The sequence below is a fragment of the Salvelinus alpinus genome, chromosome 1 (assembly GCF_045679555.1).
Source record: "Salvelinus alpinus chromosome 1, SLU_Salpinus.1, whole genome shotgun sequence".
Taxonomy (NCBI): domain Eukaryota; kingdom Metazoa; phylum Chordata; class Actinopteri; order Salmoniformes; family Salmonidae; genus Salvelinus; species Salvelinus alpinus.
This window is the reverse complement of record NC_092086.1, coordinates 98,187,827-98,205,522: the sequence shown is the minus strand read 5'-3', so window position 1 is coordinate 98,205,522 and position 17,696 is coordinate 98,187,827. Positions and strand designations below refer to the sequence as shown.

The 17,696-nt window shown below is 42.1% G+C and overlaps 1 protein-coding gene across 3 annotated transcripts in view; it reads left to right on the top strand.

The window, feature by feature from the left end:
- Window positions 1–1,562: 1,562 nt before the first annotated feature.
- Window positions 1,563–17,696, top strand: part of LOC139535965 (rab11 family-interacting protein 1-like) — a 41,399-nt gene continuing 25,265 nt past the window's right edge. For all 3 annotated transcript variants that reach the window (XM_071336008.1, XM_071335999.1, XM_071335991.1), the window contains exons 1-3: window positions 1,563–2,081; window positions 13,155–13,597; window positions 13,722–15,546. In XM_071336008.1, coding sequence (XP_071192109.1) covers window positions 1,732–2,081; window positions 13,155–13,597; window positions 13,722–15,546 — 2,618 coding nt within the window. In that variant the 5' untranslated portion in view covers window positions 1,563–1,731. The remainder of the gene's footprint in view (window positions 2,082–13,154; window positions 13,598–13,721; window positions 15,547–17,696) is intronic.

Genomic DNA, 17,696 nt, shown 5'->3' with positions numbered 1-17,696 from the left:
CCACCAGCTGCATGAAGTACTGCAGTGCATGTCCTCCTCATGGACTGCACCAGAGTTGCCAGTTTTTGCTGTGAGATGTTAACCCACTCTTCCACCAAGGCACCTGCAAGATCCTGGACATTTCTGGGGGGAATGGCCCTAGCCCTCACCCTCCGATCCAAAAGGTCCCAGACGTGCTCAATGGGATTGATATCCGGGCTCTTTGCTGGCCATGGCAGAACACTGACATTCCTGTCTTTCAGGAAATCACGCACAGAACGAGCAGTATGGCTGGTGGCATTGTCATGCTGGAGGGTCATGTCAGGATGAGCCTACAGGAAGGGTACCACATGAGGGAGGAGGATGTCTTCCATGTAACGTACAGCGTTGAGATTTCCTGCAATGACAACAAGCTCAGTCTGATGATGCTGTGACATACCGCCCGAGACCATGATGGACCCTCCACCTCCAAATCTATCCCGCTTCAGAGTACAGGCCTCGGTGTAACGCTCATTCCTTCGACGATAAACGCAAATCCGACCATCCCCCCTGGTGAGACAAAACTCGTCAGTGAAGAGAACGTTTTGCCAATCCTGTCTGGTCCAGCGACGGTGGGTTTGTGCCCATAGACGACGTTGTTGCCGGTGATGTTTGGTGAGGACCTGCCTTACAACAGGCCTACAAGCCCTCAGTCCAGCCTCTCTCAGCCTATTGCGGAAAGCCTGAGCACTGATGGAGGGATTGTGCGTTCCTGGTGTAACTCGGGCAGTTGTTGTTGCCATCCTGTACCTGTCCCGCAGGTGTGATGTTCGGATGTACCGATCCTGTGCAGGTGTTGTTACACGTGGTCTGCCACTGCGAGGATGATCAGCTGTCCGTCCTGTCTCCCTGTAGCGTTGTCTTAGGCGTCTCACAGTACGGACATTGCAATTTATTTCCCTGGCCACATCTGCAGTCCTCATGCCTCCGTGCAGCATGCCTAAGGCACGTTCATGCAGATGAGCAGGGACCCTGGGCATCTTTCTTTTGGTGTTTTTCAGAGTCAGTAGAAAGGCCTCTTTAGTGTCCTAAGTTTTCCTAACCGTGATCTTAATTGCTTACCATCTGTTAGCTGTTAGTGTCTTTAAGACCATTCTACAGGTGTATATTCATTAATTGTTTATGGTTCATTGAACAAGCATGGGAAACAGTGTTTAAACCCTTTACAATGGAGATCTGTGAAGTTGTTTGGATTCTTACGAATTATCTTTGAAAGACAGGGTCCTGAAAAAGGGACGTTTATAATATATTTGTCGTGACCACGATTTTGATTACCACCGCTCTTTTTTTTTCTCTTTTTTTTTTACTGTACCATGATTCAACCAATTTCAGTATTCAGCAGGAAATCTAAATTAAAACCAACTTTTTATTAATAGCCTACTACTTTAATATTACGTTTATACTATATTATTCTTCTAGTGGATAACGTTTCCTCATAATGTGGGTGGTATATTTCTCACTTCAGGCATTCGATCCAAAATCGAGCTCCGTTAATCTGGGGGAGTACCTTGGCTCAGCAAATGACCTGTCTTGCAAAAGTCTGCCATACATCCTGTACAACATACCACGCCCACTCAGCTGTTTCCGCAACTTTCCATTCGTAAAAGTTTTCCTCTTGCGAGGTACACTAATTTATCTACTTCTATTCAACACACCGAAACGTTTCTAGACGGTATTGGTTTTCCTCGTGCTAAACCTCCGTAGGTGTCAGCCATGTCTCTATCAGACCAGAGCCGACAGTGGTATCCGACCAGTGTACAGGTAACTGTGGTTCAGGCAAGAAGCCTGAGGATAAAGGGGAAAAATGGCACCAACGACGCATACGCCATCATGCAAGTGGCCAAGGATAAATTCGCTACATCGGTGGCAGAGAAGAGCGTGGCACCGGTGTGGAAAGAAGAGGCCATGTTCGAGCTGCCGCTCTTCCACAACGGTAACACAGAAAAGTGTACGTTGCACGTCCACGTAATGCACCGGGCTCTCGTGGGACCTGACAAGTTGCTCGGCCAAGCAGTCATCAACCTGTTGGAGCTCAGCGAGGTTAAATCCCGTAATAAGACTGAGTGAGTGTTCTCAGTCTCTGTCCAGTAATAGTCACAGCCGTACTATTTCTAGATTGCTCCAGAAAGGGCTTTGGAGTTAGTTCCATAATTCCTTTTAAAATGAATCACTGTAGTTGTTGAAATAGCCTAAGGCAATAATGGAGCGCCACAATATTTGTCACCAATATTTGTCTTCAGTAGGGGTTGTAATTATACAAGAACAGGGACTGCACCATATTCCAATTATATAATAATCAACTGACTCAACATGTAACCAAAATGTTATAATGTAGTAAGTTATAAGAGCAGGCCATAGGCCTAAAAATGTTGTCCCACAGTTTTACTCTGTCAGTTAATTCACCCAGCAGAGGTGCAACAACCAGTTGTTAGAGTGAAACAAGCCTATGGAATAACAGCGCTTTCTCCCGTTGCTTTTTACTTCGCTCCTCATGCCTTCCCCTCCCATTGAGTGACACTGTTTTTTTTAGCAGCCTGGGCAGTCTACTGATTTAGCCCGATCATAACAGTGGCGCATGTGAGGAGCACAACATCCCATTATGAGCGAGATTCCCAAATATACACTTCGATACAGCTATGACTGGAAGTGACTTTGTCGTAGCAGGTTATGAGAATTAGGTTAAGGAAAATGTTCCTAACCTGCTATGAAAAGTCACTTCCGGTCGTAGATGTATCGAAGTGGCGTGTTTTTAGGGAGTCCCCAAAGGCAATACCTCACTAATTGCCTCTCCCGTGAGTCTTTAGTTCATATCAGTGTTCTCTCTCTTTCTGAATATCTGTAAAGGAACTCATTGATTTTATTACAGGCCTCCTCTCCTAACCAATTAACCAATGGGTTTGCATTACTGAAGCCTCTGGCTGACCTTCCTCATTATTGCTCTTTGCTCAATGGTAGAATTACTAGGAAGGCTTTGCTGGTACAGTTTATTGCTAACACAGTCTAACTGAAATAATATAATAAATACTGCAAAAGGATAAACAACTTTCCTGCTGGGTCTTCGGTCAAACTGTTACTGTTTTCCTTCACACATTAAGTGAAGTCTTTGTTAAAGAGTTGAGCAGCAGGTGTTTATTAATTAGGCTGCAGGCTTATTTATTTCACAACTTCTTGAAATATAATCCGGAACAAAAATATAAACGCAACATGTAAAGTGTTGGCCACATCTTTCATGAGCTGAAATAAAATATCCCAACATTTTTCATACGCACATATATTTCTCTCACATTTTAAGCTCAAATTTGTTTACATACTTGTTAGTGAGCATTTCTCCTTTGCCAAGATAATCAATCCATCTGACAGGTGTGGCATATCAAGAAGCTGATTAAACAGGTGCACCTTGTGCTGTGGACAATAAAAGGCCACTCTAAAATGTGCAGTTTTGTCACAGAACACAATACCACAGATGCCTCAAGTTTTGAGGGAGTGTGCAATTGGCATGCTGACTGCAGGAATGTCCAGGAGCTGTTGCCAGATAATTGAATGTTAATTTCTCTACCATTAGCCGTCTCCAACGTCATTTTAGAGAATTTGGCAGTATGTCCAACCGGCCTCACAACTACAGACCACGTGTAACCACGTCAGCCCAGGACCTCCACATCCGGATTCTTTACCTGCGATATTGTCTGAGGGGGTGCACTGCTGAGGCATATTTCTTTCTGTAATGAAGCCCTTTTGTGAGGAAAAACTCAATCTGTTGGGGGGAGCCAGGCCCACCCATGGCAGCGCCCTTGCCCAGTCATGTGAAATCCATAGATTAAGGCCTAATGACTTATTTCCTTATATGAACTGTAACTCAGTAAAATCATTAAAATTGTTGCATGTTGCATTTACATTTTTGTTCGGTATACATCCCACTAAGCTGTCTCTACGCCAATAGCTTATTTAGCTGCTATACACAACAGCAGGTGATGTGCACGCACACACACACTGATGTCTGGGAAGGGGGCACTTGAAAGTGGATATTGCTCGGTCTTTTTATGTATAAGGAGAGCACTTCTTGCTTAGACTGTATTAGAGTAAGTCTACTTTGGTTATTGCATCTTGATCTTTCTGATTACCTTTATGGCTCAATATTTTTGACAGAAACGGACGAATGTAACTAAGGCCTGGAATGACAATACAATCAAACTAGCAAGGGCAATGATCACAAGTCAGTCATAACGTGGCTAATAGGCTAGCGCATCTATTGATATAGCAAGCTAAAAACACAGAGCCTAACGTTAGCTAGTTGCTAGGAGGATGTCATGTCATTCGAGGAGTGGGTCAGTGACTGACATTTTCCCCTCATTGTTTTTCGATGGCTATACACAGCTAGCGATGCAGGTGTCATTTGGTTAGCTAGCAAAAACTTGAACAACTGTTATTCAGTTAGCATATCTCTTGCATTCGCAAATTCACTCTGGCTATCTATCTACTCCGATTTCAGAGCACTCTCATCTGAGTGTGCCAGAGCACAGAATAACTGATGAATTTACATACGCGCAACATCCGCTGATTATGGCCGGTGTCAATAAACATAGGCAATGAAAGTAATAGTTAGTCACAAACGCTCTAGATAACATGTAAACAGCCTAACCAACTCTGGTAGGGCAAGTAAAATGGTCAGAGTGAGGTGTTCTCTCATTTGTGTCTGGAAGTAGCTAGCTAGCCAACTTTAGCCAGTTAGCTTTGGGTGCTTAATTGAGACAAGCATGCATTGTTGGCAGGCAAGCTGCAGAAGGACAAGTAGGCTACAATTCTCCATTGTTTATCAGTGCAATTTTGAAGGCCAACTAGCTGAAAATGTTTGAGGGTTTATCTAATGTTCCTTCGTTAGATGTTAGCTCATCTTTCTCTGGCTAACATTAGTTGATCTTTTTGTTGTTGATGTGCATAACTAAGGGAGAGAGAGAGCTTACCTTTTTCATGGTTGTTTGATCAATAGGAATGTAAAGTTTGCAAATGTAATTGGCATTGACATATTTGCAGAAATCCATTCAGGTGTATTTTTGTGGCTTTTGGCGAATGCGTTTTAATGATCTAATGTCGCAACTGCCTGTAAACACACAGTCCAATTCAAAGTGAATGATGGCAGGCCTGTGTGCAAATGGCTTGTTTGCATAAGGCCTACTGTAGCTCTGATTGGTTATGGTCCACCGGTCTGCGTATACTCCAGTCCTGGATGAGACAGATGTTTTATTTACTGCAGTGTCTATTAATTGTCCAAATGCACGGCCGCTTTCCCACTCTATTTTGCTATAGAATTTCCACAAATTCTTTAGTATATGTAATACCCAAACGTTCTAAGAATTTATGAAATCTTGAAAATGACCATATCTTTTGCTTGCTTGTCAGATTTAAAAAACAACAACATTTTGTCATATTCGTCCTGGTGCTAAAATGCTGTCAGTTCCACTTGAAAGTGCATTCTCCATGATAGTAATTGGTTTCATGCAATCTGAGTAGGAGTCAGTCTGGAGACAGAGCTGAGGATCTCCACGGCTGATAGCCCTTTTTGCTGTGTGACAGTGATAGGTTCATCTGACATTATTGTTATCGTTGCCCTTTAGCTCAAATGCCAAACTTCAGCAGAACATGTTTTCTCAGACCTGAATTCTTCCCAGACCTACTTTCATATGCACTCCTCAAAGCCTCTAAATTTTTTCTTTTTCTGGTCAAAGGATGTCCATGCCAACTCATACAACCTGGTTCATCCACCTTAGCCATTGTATACAATACTATCAACTTTTGCAGCATCCCACAGGATTATCGTTTTGAGTGCTTCATAAAATCGCTCTTATCCAGAGCGACTTACAAATTGGTGCATTCACCTTATGACATCCAGTGGAACAAATTATGTTTGACTTAAAGCAGATAACTGTTAATGGTCATGTTTAAACAGCCTCACTGCCAATTCTCACTAGCCGCTGGAAATGATTTCTTACTAACTCTGAACTGTGTTTGCGTATACCTGCAAGCCCTCCCTTTTCTAAAGGCGGAACATGAACCATGGAGATGTCGGCCTCTGTGAAGGCCAGTATCCCGGAGTCGCCTCTTCACTGTTGACGTTGAGACTGTTTTTTTGCCGGTACTATTTAATGAAGCTGCCAGATGAGGACTTGTGAGGCGTAGGTTTCTCAATCAAGACACTAATGTACTTGTCCTCTTGCTCAGTTGTGCACCGGGGCCTCCCACTCCTCTTTCTATTCTGGTTAGAGCCAGTTTGTCTGTTCTGTGAAGGGAGTAGTGTGGCTCAGTTGGTAGAGCATGGCGCTTGCAACGCCAGGGTTGTGGGTTCATTCCCCACGGGGGGACCAGGATGAATATGTATGAACTTTCCAATTTGTAAGTCGCTCTGGATAAGAGCGTCAGTTAAATGACTACAGCTTAAAACTGTGGTTCTGATTAAAGAAGCAATACAACTGGCCTTCTTTAGACTAGTTGAGTATCTGGAGCATCAGAATTTGTGGGTTCGATTACAGGCTCAAAATTGCCAGAAACAAAGACCTTTCTTTTGAAACTGAATTAACTCAGTCTATTCTTGTTCTGAGAAATGAAGGCTATTCCATGCGAGAAATTGCCAAGAAACTGAAGATCTCGTACAACGCAGTGTACTACTCCATTTACATTGCTAACATAATTGCAAAAGGGTTTTCTAATGATCAGTTAGCCTTATTAAAATTATTAACTTGGATGGGATAACACGCCTATGTAGATATTCCATAAAAAATCTGCCGTCTCCAGCTACAATAGTCATTTACAACATTAACAATGTCTACACTGTATTTCTGATCAATTTGATGTTATTTTAATGGACACAAAAAAATGAGGACATTTCTAAGTGACACAACTTTTGAACGGAAGTGTATATATTTGCGATTCTTCAAAGTAGCCACCCTTTGCCTTGATGACAGCTTTGCACACTTTATATTCTCTTAACCAGCTTCACCTGGAATGCTTTACCAACAGTCTTGAAGGAGTTCCCAAATATGCTGAGCACTTGTTGGCTGCTTTTCCTTCACTCTGTGGTTTTACTCATCCCAAACCATCTCAATTGGGTTGACGTTGGGTGATTGTGGAGGCCAGGTCTTCTGATGCAGCACTACATCACTCTCCTTCTTGGTGAAATAGCCCTTACACAGCCTGGAGGTGTGTTGTGTCATTGTCCTGTTGAAAACCAAATGATAGTCACACTAAGCGCAAACCAGTTGGGATGGCGTATCGCTGCAGAATGCTGTGGGAGCCATGCTGGTTAAGTGTGCCTTGAATTCAAAATAAATCCCTGACAGTGTCATCAGCAAAGCACCAACACACCATCACACCTCCTCCTCCATGCTTCACGGTGGGAATCACCCATGTGGAGATCATCCGATCACCTACTCTGCATCTCACAAAGACACGCCGGTCTCAAATTTGGACTCATCAGACCAAAGGACAGATTCCCACCGGTCTCATGTCCATTGCTCGTGTTTTGGCCCAAGCAAGGCTCTTCTTATTGGTGTCCTTTAGTAGTAGTAGTTTCTTTGCAGCAATTCGACCATGAATGCCTGATTCACGCAGGTTCCTCTGAAAAGTTGATGTTGAGATGTGTCTGTTACTTGAACTTATTTGGGCTGCAATTTCTGTGGCTGGTATCTCTAATGAACTTATCCTCTGCAGCGGAGGTAACTCATGAGAGCCAGTTTCATCATAGCGCTTGATGGTTTTTGCGACTGCATTTGAAGAAATTTTCAAAGTTCTTTAAATGTTCCTCATTGACTGACCTTCATGTCCTCAAGTAATGATGGACTGTCGTTTCTCTTTGCTTACTTGAGCTGTTCTTGCCATAATATGGACTTGGTCTTTTACCAAATAGGGCTATCTTTTGTATACCATCCCTACCTCACAACACAACTGATTGGCTCAAATTCATTAAAAAGGAAATAAATTACACAAATGAACTTTTAACAAGGCACACCTGTTAATTGAAATGCATTCTAGGTGATTACCTCATGAAGCTGGTTAAGAGAATACCAAGAGTGCGCAAAGCTGTCAAGGCAAAGGGTGGCTACTTTGAAGAATCTCAAACATAAACAAATACAAATATATTTTAACACTTTTTTTGGTTACTACATGATTCCATATGTGTTATTTAATAATTTTTGATACATTCACTATTATTATACAAAGTAGGAAATAGTCAAAATAAAGAAAATCCCTTGAATGAGTAGGTGAGTCCAAACTTTTGACTGGTACTGTAACTACTCAGCTACTACAATGTAACAGTTGTGACTGCTATCCCTTTTGTGAAGTGTTCCAAAAACACATGTTTTCATATGATCACATGTGAAGTTAATGTGATACCATGTGACAACATGTAAAGCAACATGTGATATCATGAAACTACACATGTGAAAAATGTTGTCACATGAAGTGTTCCAAAAACACATTTTCACATAATTTATCATGTTAAATTTAATGTGAAGTCGTAATATTCCACGTGAAAGCATGTCGTTTTTCTGTAAGCGATGTGACCCCTAGGTAAATTCCAGGAGCAGGCATGTCTTTCCCTGACGTTCTGGCACAGTATTCCACAAACTAGCAGGGAGGAGTAGGACAGAATGAGTATTTGGGGGGAATTCAGTCACTCAGTAACAGGGTGTGTGAAGCTGCCTAATATTCCATGCTGGATCAGTATTTTTAGACTCAATGGACTCTCTCATAAGGGAGAGGTGTTACATAAACAAATCACTTGTTTACTCATGGACACACCCACATTAACTTCTTATGGCTGCAGGGGCAGTATTGAGTAGCTTGGATGAGTAAACGGCCTGCTCCTCAGTCATAGTTGCTAATATATGCATTATATTATTAGTATTGGATAGAAAACACTCTGAAGTTTCTAAAACGGTTTGAATTATGTCTGTGAGTATAACAGAACTCATATGGCAGGCAAAAACCTGAGAAGTTCCACTTCCTGTTTGGATTTTTTCTGATGCTGGTAGTTTTTCAACCAAGCTCCCATTGAAATTACAGCGAGATATGGATGAGTTTTCACTTCCTACGGCTTCCACTAGATGCCAACAGTCAATAGAACTTTGTCTGATGACTCTACTGTGAAGGGGGGGGCCGAAGGAGACAGGAATGAGTAACCACTGCCATGAGGTGACCACGCGCGTTCACGTGAGAGGCAGCTCTGTTCCAACGCTCAACTGAAGTCAATGTAATTCTCCGGTTGGAATGTTATTCAAGATGTATGTTAACTTCTTATGACTGCAGGGGCAGTATTGAGTAGCTTGGATGAAAGGTGCACAGAGGTGCCCATAGTAAACTGCCTGCTCCTCAGTCCCAGTTGCTAATATATGCATATTATTATTCGCATTGGATAGAAAACACTCTGAAGTTTCTAAAACGGTTTAAATTATGTCTGTGAGTATAACAGAACTCATATGGCAGGCAAAAACCTGAGAAGTTCCACTTCCTGTTTGAATTTTTTCTGAGGCTGGTAGATTTTCAACCAAGCTCCAATTGAAATTACAGCGAGAAATGGATGAGTTTTCACTTCCTACGGCTTCCACTAGATGTCAATAGAACTTTGTCTGATGACTCTAATGTGAAGGGGGGCCGAAGGAGACAGGAATTAGTCAGGTCTGCCACGAGCTGACCATGCTTTCACATGCGCATTCACATGAGGAGGACCTCTGTTCCACCGCTCTTCTGAAGTCAATCTAATTCTCCGCTTGGAACGTTATTCAAGATGTATGTTAACAACATTCTAAAGATTGATTCAATACATCGTTTGACATGTTTCTACTGACTGTTACGGAACTTTTGGACATTTCGTCACGTTTTAGTGAACGCGCTTTGTGACTTTGGAATTGTTTACCAAACGCGCTAACCAAAGTAGCTAATTGGACATAAATAACGGACATTATCGAACAAATCAAGCATTTATTGTGGACCTGGGATTCCTGTGAGTGCATTGTGATGAAGATCATCAAAGGTAAGGGAATATTTATCATGTAATTTCTGGTTTCTGTTGACTCCAACATGGCGGCTAATTTGACTCTTGTTCTGAGCTCCGTCTCAGATTATTGCATGGTTTGCTTTTTCCGTAAAGTTTTTTTGAAATCTGACACAGTGGTTGCATTAAGGAGAGGTATATCTATAATTCCATGTGTATAACTTGTATTATCATCTACATTTATGATGAGTATTTCTGTTGAAACGATGTGGCTATGCAAAATCACTTGATGATTTTGGAACTAGTGAATGTAACGCGCCAATGTAAACTCAGATTTTTTTTTACATAAATATGAACTTTATCAAACAAAACATGCATGTATTGTGTAATATGAAGTCCTATGAGTGTCATCTGATGAAGATCATCAAAGGTTAGTGATTAATTTTAGCTATATTTCTGCTTTTTGTGACTGCTATCTTTCGCTGGAAAAATGTCTGTGCTTATTGTGGTTTGGTGTGACCTAACATAATTGTTTGTAGTGCTTTCGCTGAAAAGCATATTTGAAATCGGACACTTTGGTGGGATTAACAACAAGATTACCTTTAAAATGGTATAAGACACAAGTATGTCTGAGGAATTTTAATTATGAGATTTCTGTTTTTTGAATTTGGTGCCCTGCACTTTCACTGGCTGTTGTCATATCGATTCCGTTACTGGGATTGCAGCCATAAGAAGTTGTTAAGTGAGGACTGAGGAGGTGTGTGTGTGACATCTTTCACATTTCTCTCATACAGTCTCCATCGCAGCGATGTAATGCTCAAAATATTTCTCATAGCACTTACAAAAATGTATATGTGTCGTCAGTTCGCAAGGGATTGTAATGACAGCTAGGACATATAGTAATGTCCATCAATTCTGTAATTTCTCTGTACATTGCACAGTAATTGACTCAATAGAGGGACAGGTTGAGCAAGCCTGACCGCTTTGTTTTTGGATTGTTGTACAATTCCCAAATGTATTTCTCTATCTTTCCCGTGAATTAATAACAGCAATGGACAATAAAGAAATATATAACATATGTGTTTTATTGTCACACAGCAGATAGGTCTCGGTAAATGTGTTGTTCTACAAGGTTAACCATAGTAGTATAGTGACCCTGGAGAAAATAAGGGTTATGTTCCTTGGGTATTCGAACCAGCAACCTTTTAGTTACTGGCCCAATGCTCTAACCACTAGGCTACCTGCCACCCCAGCTGCCACCCCTACTTACCTTGTGCTACCTTTCCCCATTCGGTCCTCTCTAAAACACAGCTGCAGTAATAGTGATGGAGTGAGTTGATGCTCTCTCTCACCCCATTCAATGATTCATCACATTTGTCATTCTGTGAGTAGCCAGTCTCTTTCATTGCCTTTCTGTTTGGATTCACATTGAGTGCTTCACTGAAGATAAGAAGCTGCAGTCACGGCATTGTGTTCATTGTTAATTTTGTTTTTGTAACCTCCAAGAGGGTACTCATTGCCACACACACACACACACACACACACACACACACACACACACACACACACACACACACCCTAACCTTGCAGATCTAAAGCCCCTAGCTGTCTCTTCCTGTCCTCGTCCTTTTTCATTTCCCTCGACTTCAACTGGGTTGTTTTTTCAGGAAAGAGTTTGAGGAACAGACAACCTCAGGCCTTATGGGTTTTGCTTGACAGAGACTTTTACTGCTGCCTCAGCTCTTAATTGTTCAGTTCCAAACTATAAATTAGTGATTGTTTTGACAGATGTATGTACCTTCTAAAATAACATAATGACATGTAGAATACAGACAGACAGACTAACCCCTCTTGTTTGATGTTTTATACAATAGTGATTTATTGAGGGTCATTGAACCAGTCAGCGTGAAGAATTATCTTTGTTGAAGAATTCTAACAATGTGAGTCTCTGTACTTTGACCTTCATATCCTCAAAAGGAATCTTCTGTACAAGTGAACCACTAAATGAAACAGACTTTAGGCATAGAGGAATTATATTTATGGTATTCTAATTTTCTATTTTGTGAACCACATTCATAAATAGACAAATGCCTGGGGATTTCTAAAGTCATTAATTAAATATGAACCTAAATTGATTGGAATTGACTCCCACAGTATTTAGCATGCATAGCACTTTGAGATATCAGCTGATGTAAGAAGGGCTATATAAATACATTTGATTTGATAGCATGTAGCAGGGGTGGGGAAAAATCACTCAGAACCCTCTAATGTAATCTATCAATTCAATTTTACATTGCAAAATTATTTCACTCCTGGAACCCGGTTCCCCCTTTTAGTAGCCTTTTATTGTACATTAGTGTTTTAAGGCATGGTATTCAGTCTTAACAGAGTAGTGACAACAATTTATTAGGACGGCACAGTGATAGAAATAGAATGAAATACATAATGTTCCTGCTGGTGAACATTTAGTATGAATCATTATTGCCCAAACACTGACTCTCCAGAACACTCACCGCATCATCAGTCATTTCCGCTGGTCCCTCCACCCTTGGGCCAATTCAGAGAGAGCTACTGTACTGATCACCGTTTCCATGGAGGAACTCTAAACAGTAAAAGGAAAAATGGCATCAGCCCCTACTTACTGGAATTATTCACTTGGTTATGATAAACCCTTGGAACCCTGCAACAAAAAGGGAAAAAAATAGCATCCTTAAATAAAGCTATGCTAGGGGTGAAAGCGTTCTTTATTTGTGAAAAGCTATCAACATGTAGACACTGTCTTTTTTTATAGCTGGAGGGGAGGCCCAGAGGCAGGTGAATATACGTTATTGGATCCTCAGCCTTCCTCTGCTTTCAGACTGGGATTATTCAGACAGATCAGTCTGAACAGTGTGTGTTATCTGAAAAGAAGTGGTTAATGCCTACATATGTCAAGTTATTTCTGAGCTCACAAGTTATTTTCAATGGCCATGAACCCCTGGAGGAGACAGCAGGCATCTGAAAAATAAAATATTATGTTGATTATTTTTTCCCTGCCTCATTAACTTACACCTTTAATTCTTGTGACATCTCTTGGAGAAGAACAGCATTTATTTTATACCAGCTATATTCGGTTGAAGTTTTTTGATAAATAATACAGATTTTCTCTCGACAGATGGCATAAACTGCTGGACAAGGCAGGCAAGCCAGACAAAGACCAGGGAGAGGTGCAGGTGGACATCCAGTTTATGAAGAATAACATGACAGCCAGCATGTTTGACCTCTCTGCTACAGACAAGCCACGCTCCCGCCTGGGAAAGTTCAAGGACAAGGTGCGAGGCAAAAAGGAGGGTCTGTCGGACACTGCGTCTGCCGTGGTACCGTCCTTCACCCAGGTTCTGACGGACAGCGAGGGGGAGGGAGAGGGGGTAGGGAAGGGGGGTGCAGACAAAGGAGAGAAAAACAAGAAAAACAAGCTGAAGTCTCTGTTTTCTCCCAAGTCTAACCTGCAGCGTCATGGACTGTCTCAGTCTATGTCTGTCCTGGGCCCTCTGCCTGAGAAGAAGTCCTCACTGAGTGGCAGCCGCTCCACAGGCCTCAATGTGGACTCCTCTGACGGTGAGGATCATCACAGGCTGTACATTCAGTTGAAAATATAGCAGCATTATCTATTTGAAAACGCTTATGTTACACAGTATGTGTTTGCAGATCTAACCTTTCCCCGTTTCTTTCTCATCCAAAGGTAAAAATAAATTCACGTTTCAGACCCATAAGCGCACAGGCAGTTCCCTGTCCCTAGGGCGCTCTAAGATTCCTGCCCCGCTTGCAGAGCAGAGTAACCTGTGCATCAATGGCACTCACATGTACACAGAGGAGCCCCAGCCCCGGAGCGCCCGCACCGGCTCCAACTTTAGCCTGGCCAGCTCAGGCCATGGCTCCATGGAAGACCTGCGCAAGGCCCAGGGTCGTAAGAGCTCTGGCACCTCCATGGACTCTTTCAGGGCCCTGAAGCAGCCTTCGAGCTGGGCAGAGGAGGAAGAGAGGGTTATGTTGGATGAGGAGAGGACGAGAAAGGAAGAGCAGGAGAGTAAGAAGTTAGACGAGGAAGAGAGGATAAGGAAGGAGGAACAAGAGAAAAGCAGGATTACGGAGGAGGGGGAAGAAATAAGGCTAGAAGAGGAACAGGGGGAGAGGAGACTGAAGGTGGAGGGAGAGGACAGGGTTTGGAAGGAAGACCAGGAAAAGTGGAGGTTAGAGGAGAAAACGAGAGAAATGGAGGAACAAGAGAGGTGGGAAGAAGAGGAGAGAATTATGAGAGATGAACATGAAAGAATGAGGAGAGAGGATATACTGAGAAAGGAGGACAAGAGGAAAATGAGGGAGGTGGAGGAAAGATTGAAGAGGGAGAAAGATGAGAGGATTAAGGAGGAAGAACAGATTAGGAGAGAACAGGAGGAGGAGGATATGCAAAGAAGAGAGGAAGAGGAGAGGAAGATGAGGGAGGAGGAAGAAAGACTAAGGAGGGAACAGGAGGATATACTGAGAAAAATAAGGGAGGAGGAAGAAGATGAAAGGAGGGGTGAAGAAAGAATGAAGAGAGAGGATAAAGAAGAAAGAATGAATAGAGAGGATAAAGAAGAAAGAATGAAGAGAGAGGATGATAGGCTGAGGGAGGAGGAAGAAGAAAAGAAGAGGAGGATTGAGGCGGAAGCAGAAATAATGAAGAGAGAGGAGGACAGAGTGAGGGAGGAGGAAGAAAGGAGGAGGTTTGAGGAGGGAGAACAAAGAATGAAGAGAGAGGCTGAAGAAGAAAGAATGAAGAGAGAGGAGGATAGGCTGAGGGAGGAAGAAAGGAGGAGGAGGCTTGAGGAGGAAGAACAAAGAATTAAGAGAGAGGAGGATAGGCTGAGAAAGGAGGAGAGCAGAATGAGGGAGGAGGAAGAAAGAGTGAGGAAGACTGCAGAGGAAGATTGGCTGAGAGAGGAAATGGGGATAAAGAGGATGGAGGAGGACGAAAGAATTCAGAGAGAAGAGGAAGATAGGCTGAGAAAGGAGGAAGAGCTGAGGAAGATTAGGGAAAAGGAAGAAAGGCTAAGGAGGGCAGAGGAGGATGATATGTGGAGAAAGGAAGAAGAGCAGAGGAAGATGAGGAATGAGGAGGAAAGGATAAGGAGAATAGAGCAGATGTTGAGAAAGGAAGAAGAAGAAGGAACGAGGCTTGAAGAAGAAAGGGAAGAGGAGAGAAGAGATGAGGAGCAGAGAAAACGGATGGAGGCGAAAGAAAATATGAAAAAAGAGGAGTTGAGAGGACAGGAAGAAAAGAGGAATGCACAGATGGAGGAAAAGAGAAGGCATGAGGAGGTGAGGGTAAAGTTGGACAAAGTTGAACAACAGATGAAGCAGAATAGAGAGGCAGAGGCCATCGTGTGCAATAATCCTTTTGAGGAAGTCTCTCCTACCACTTCATGTGATGACAACTCTTCAAATAACCCGTTTGAGGAGACCACCACAACCTCTTCTACTGGTCCCATCAGCCGAACAAATAAAGTATCAGCAGTCAAGCCAAGGTCAGTCCCACTCCCAAACCACACACACACGAGCACACACACACTCCATCACTGTCTCAGTTCCCCAGAATTGTGTTACCACTTGGGTGTCATAAATTATGGCTGCACTAGTTATTTAGTCTGCAAAAGCAGCAGGTGGTCTCCAAAAGCAACACACAAGTTTCTGTTGCTCTGTCTCCTCATCCACACACACCTACTAACGTCCCTGTATCCTCACTGAACTCTCATTCAGACATCCTCTTTCATCTTCTAACAGAACTATGTCAATTATGCTAACATTCTATTTTCCTGTGCTGTCAGTGCAGGGTGGCACAAGTCTGATTAGAGTGGAAAACTTGCCAATTTGTCTGAGAATACTTTTATACAACCAGTTAATCAGGCCAGGCAACAAGCCTGATTTATGGATGTGGGACAGTCAGTATAGCTGCTTGTAGAAACTCAGCAGGATGCAATTGGGAGGATTTTATTGGATCTGTACAGCTGTGGCACAAAATACAGATTTGAGCACAAAACCTGTCGCTTTATCGAAGACTTTAGTACAGGAAAGTGTTTTGTCTAATATATTAAGTCAATTGAAACGCTTGGTAAGAGTTAGATCTCAGTGTGTTGGTGTCGTGGGCATTTGGTGTGAAGGGAGTGTGTAAGCTGATGTCATGGTATGTTTGTCTGTGTGGCGCATGACACTACTCCAACATGCAGATCTCATTAAAGCACAATCCCCTAAAGGAAAGATGGGCAACTTTGATGGGGGTGGGGGCCACAAAAAATCTAAACTCATCATGAGGGGCTGCAGTTGTTCGCAGTTCTGCGTACCCACAAACATACCACACTCATTTTGTCATGAGGTGGAGAGGAAAATAAGCTGTTTTACAGCTAATTTCCTGCAATTCTACACATTTTTCCATAGGGTGGAGAGAAATATTTTCAATTTTCTAAATGATATCTGAGTGAAAGTGACTAACAAAATCAATGGGGTCCCCCCAGCCAGTAATTCGACCATGATATTTAGATAGCCGGCCGCTAAACTATCAGTAAAACTGCTGATGCACAATCAAATTTCAAAATTGCACCTTACCTACTATTCTAACTCGTAAGTTGAGACCCCGACTAAGTTCCAAAAAATGTATAATTGGGAAATTGATCCCAGGGTCTTCAAAAAAGTTGCCCATCACTGCCCTAAAGTAATCTAATAACTTCATGAAAATTGTACTGCTGTGGAAAACGTGGATGTGCGTGTGCATCTCTGTGGCTGTGTTTACGCAGGCAGCCCAATTCTGATCTTTTTTTCACTAATTGGTCTTTTGACCAATCAGATCGGAAAAATTTCTGATGTGATTGTTCAAAAGACAAATTAGTGGAATAAATATCAGAACTGGGCTGCCTGTGTAAACACACCCCTTGTGTCTTCGTATTGGAAGCCTTTGGCTAAACTGAGATTGGCTGCGCTTCCCAAGACTCAATCGTACCTTGTTATAAAGATTCTACAGATCAGTCATATTAAAGGTGTTACAGAGAGACATAAAGCATTAGGTGATTGCTCAAGTTTTTAACGAGGGTGTTGATGTTGAATGACTCATGCGAATCTGTATCCTGATGAGGCTGGACCAAAGAAACCATCCAATAGGATGACATGACTCAGTATAGGCAAGTCTGTTTGGTCATGTGAACAGGGAATGGTTCAGAGGCTACAAGCATTACCTTTTATATTGATCATTTACATTTGTTTTATTATTTGAAATCTACATGTTTAACCTTTCTGTTCCCTAGTGTGTTTGTGTAACTAACCTAACCATTATAACTAACCGTCATGTCTCTCATAAAGACCTAATGAATGAATGAATGATGAAATCCCATCCTTTCTCCCATTGTCTTGTCTGGAGAATTAGTCCCACCCTAGTAACAACTTTGTTAGGATGTAACACCTCTGTAGTTTGTGTTGTCTACCTCTTTGCTAAATGTGTTTGTGTGTGTGGATTCCAACAAGACTTTTGTTTTTGATAAAAGTAAAAAATAACACATTCAATTTAATTAAACATTTGTTTATTTCATGACATTGCATTATTTAGTTTTTAGAAACAAATCAATTTTTCTTATATACAGTACCAGTCAAAAGTTTGGACACACCTACTCATTCCAGGGTTTTTCTTTAT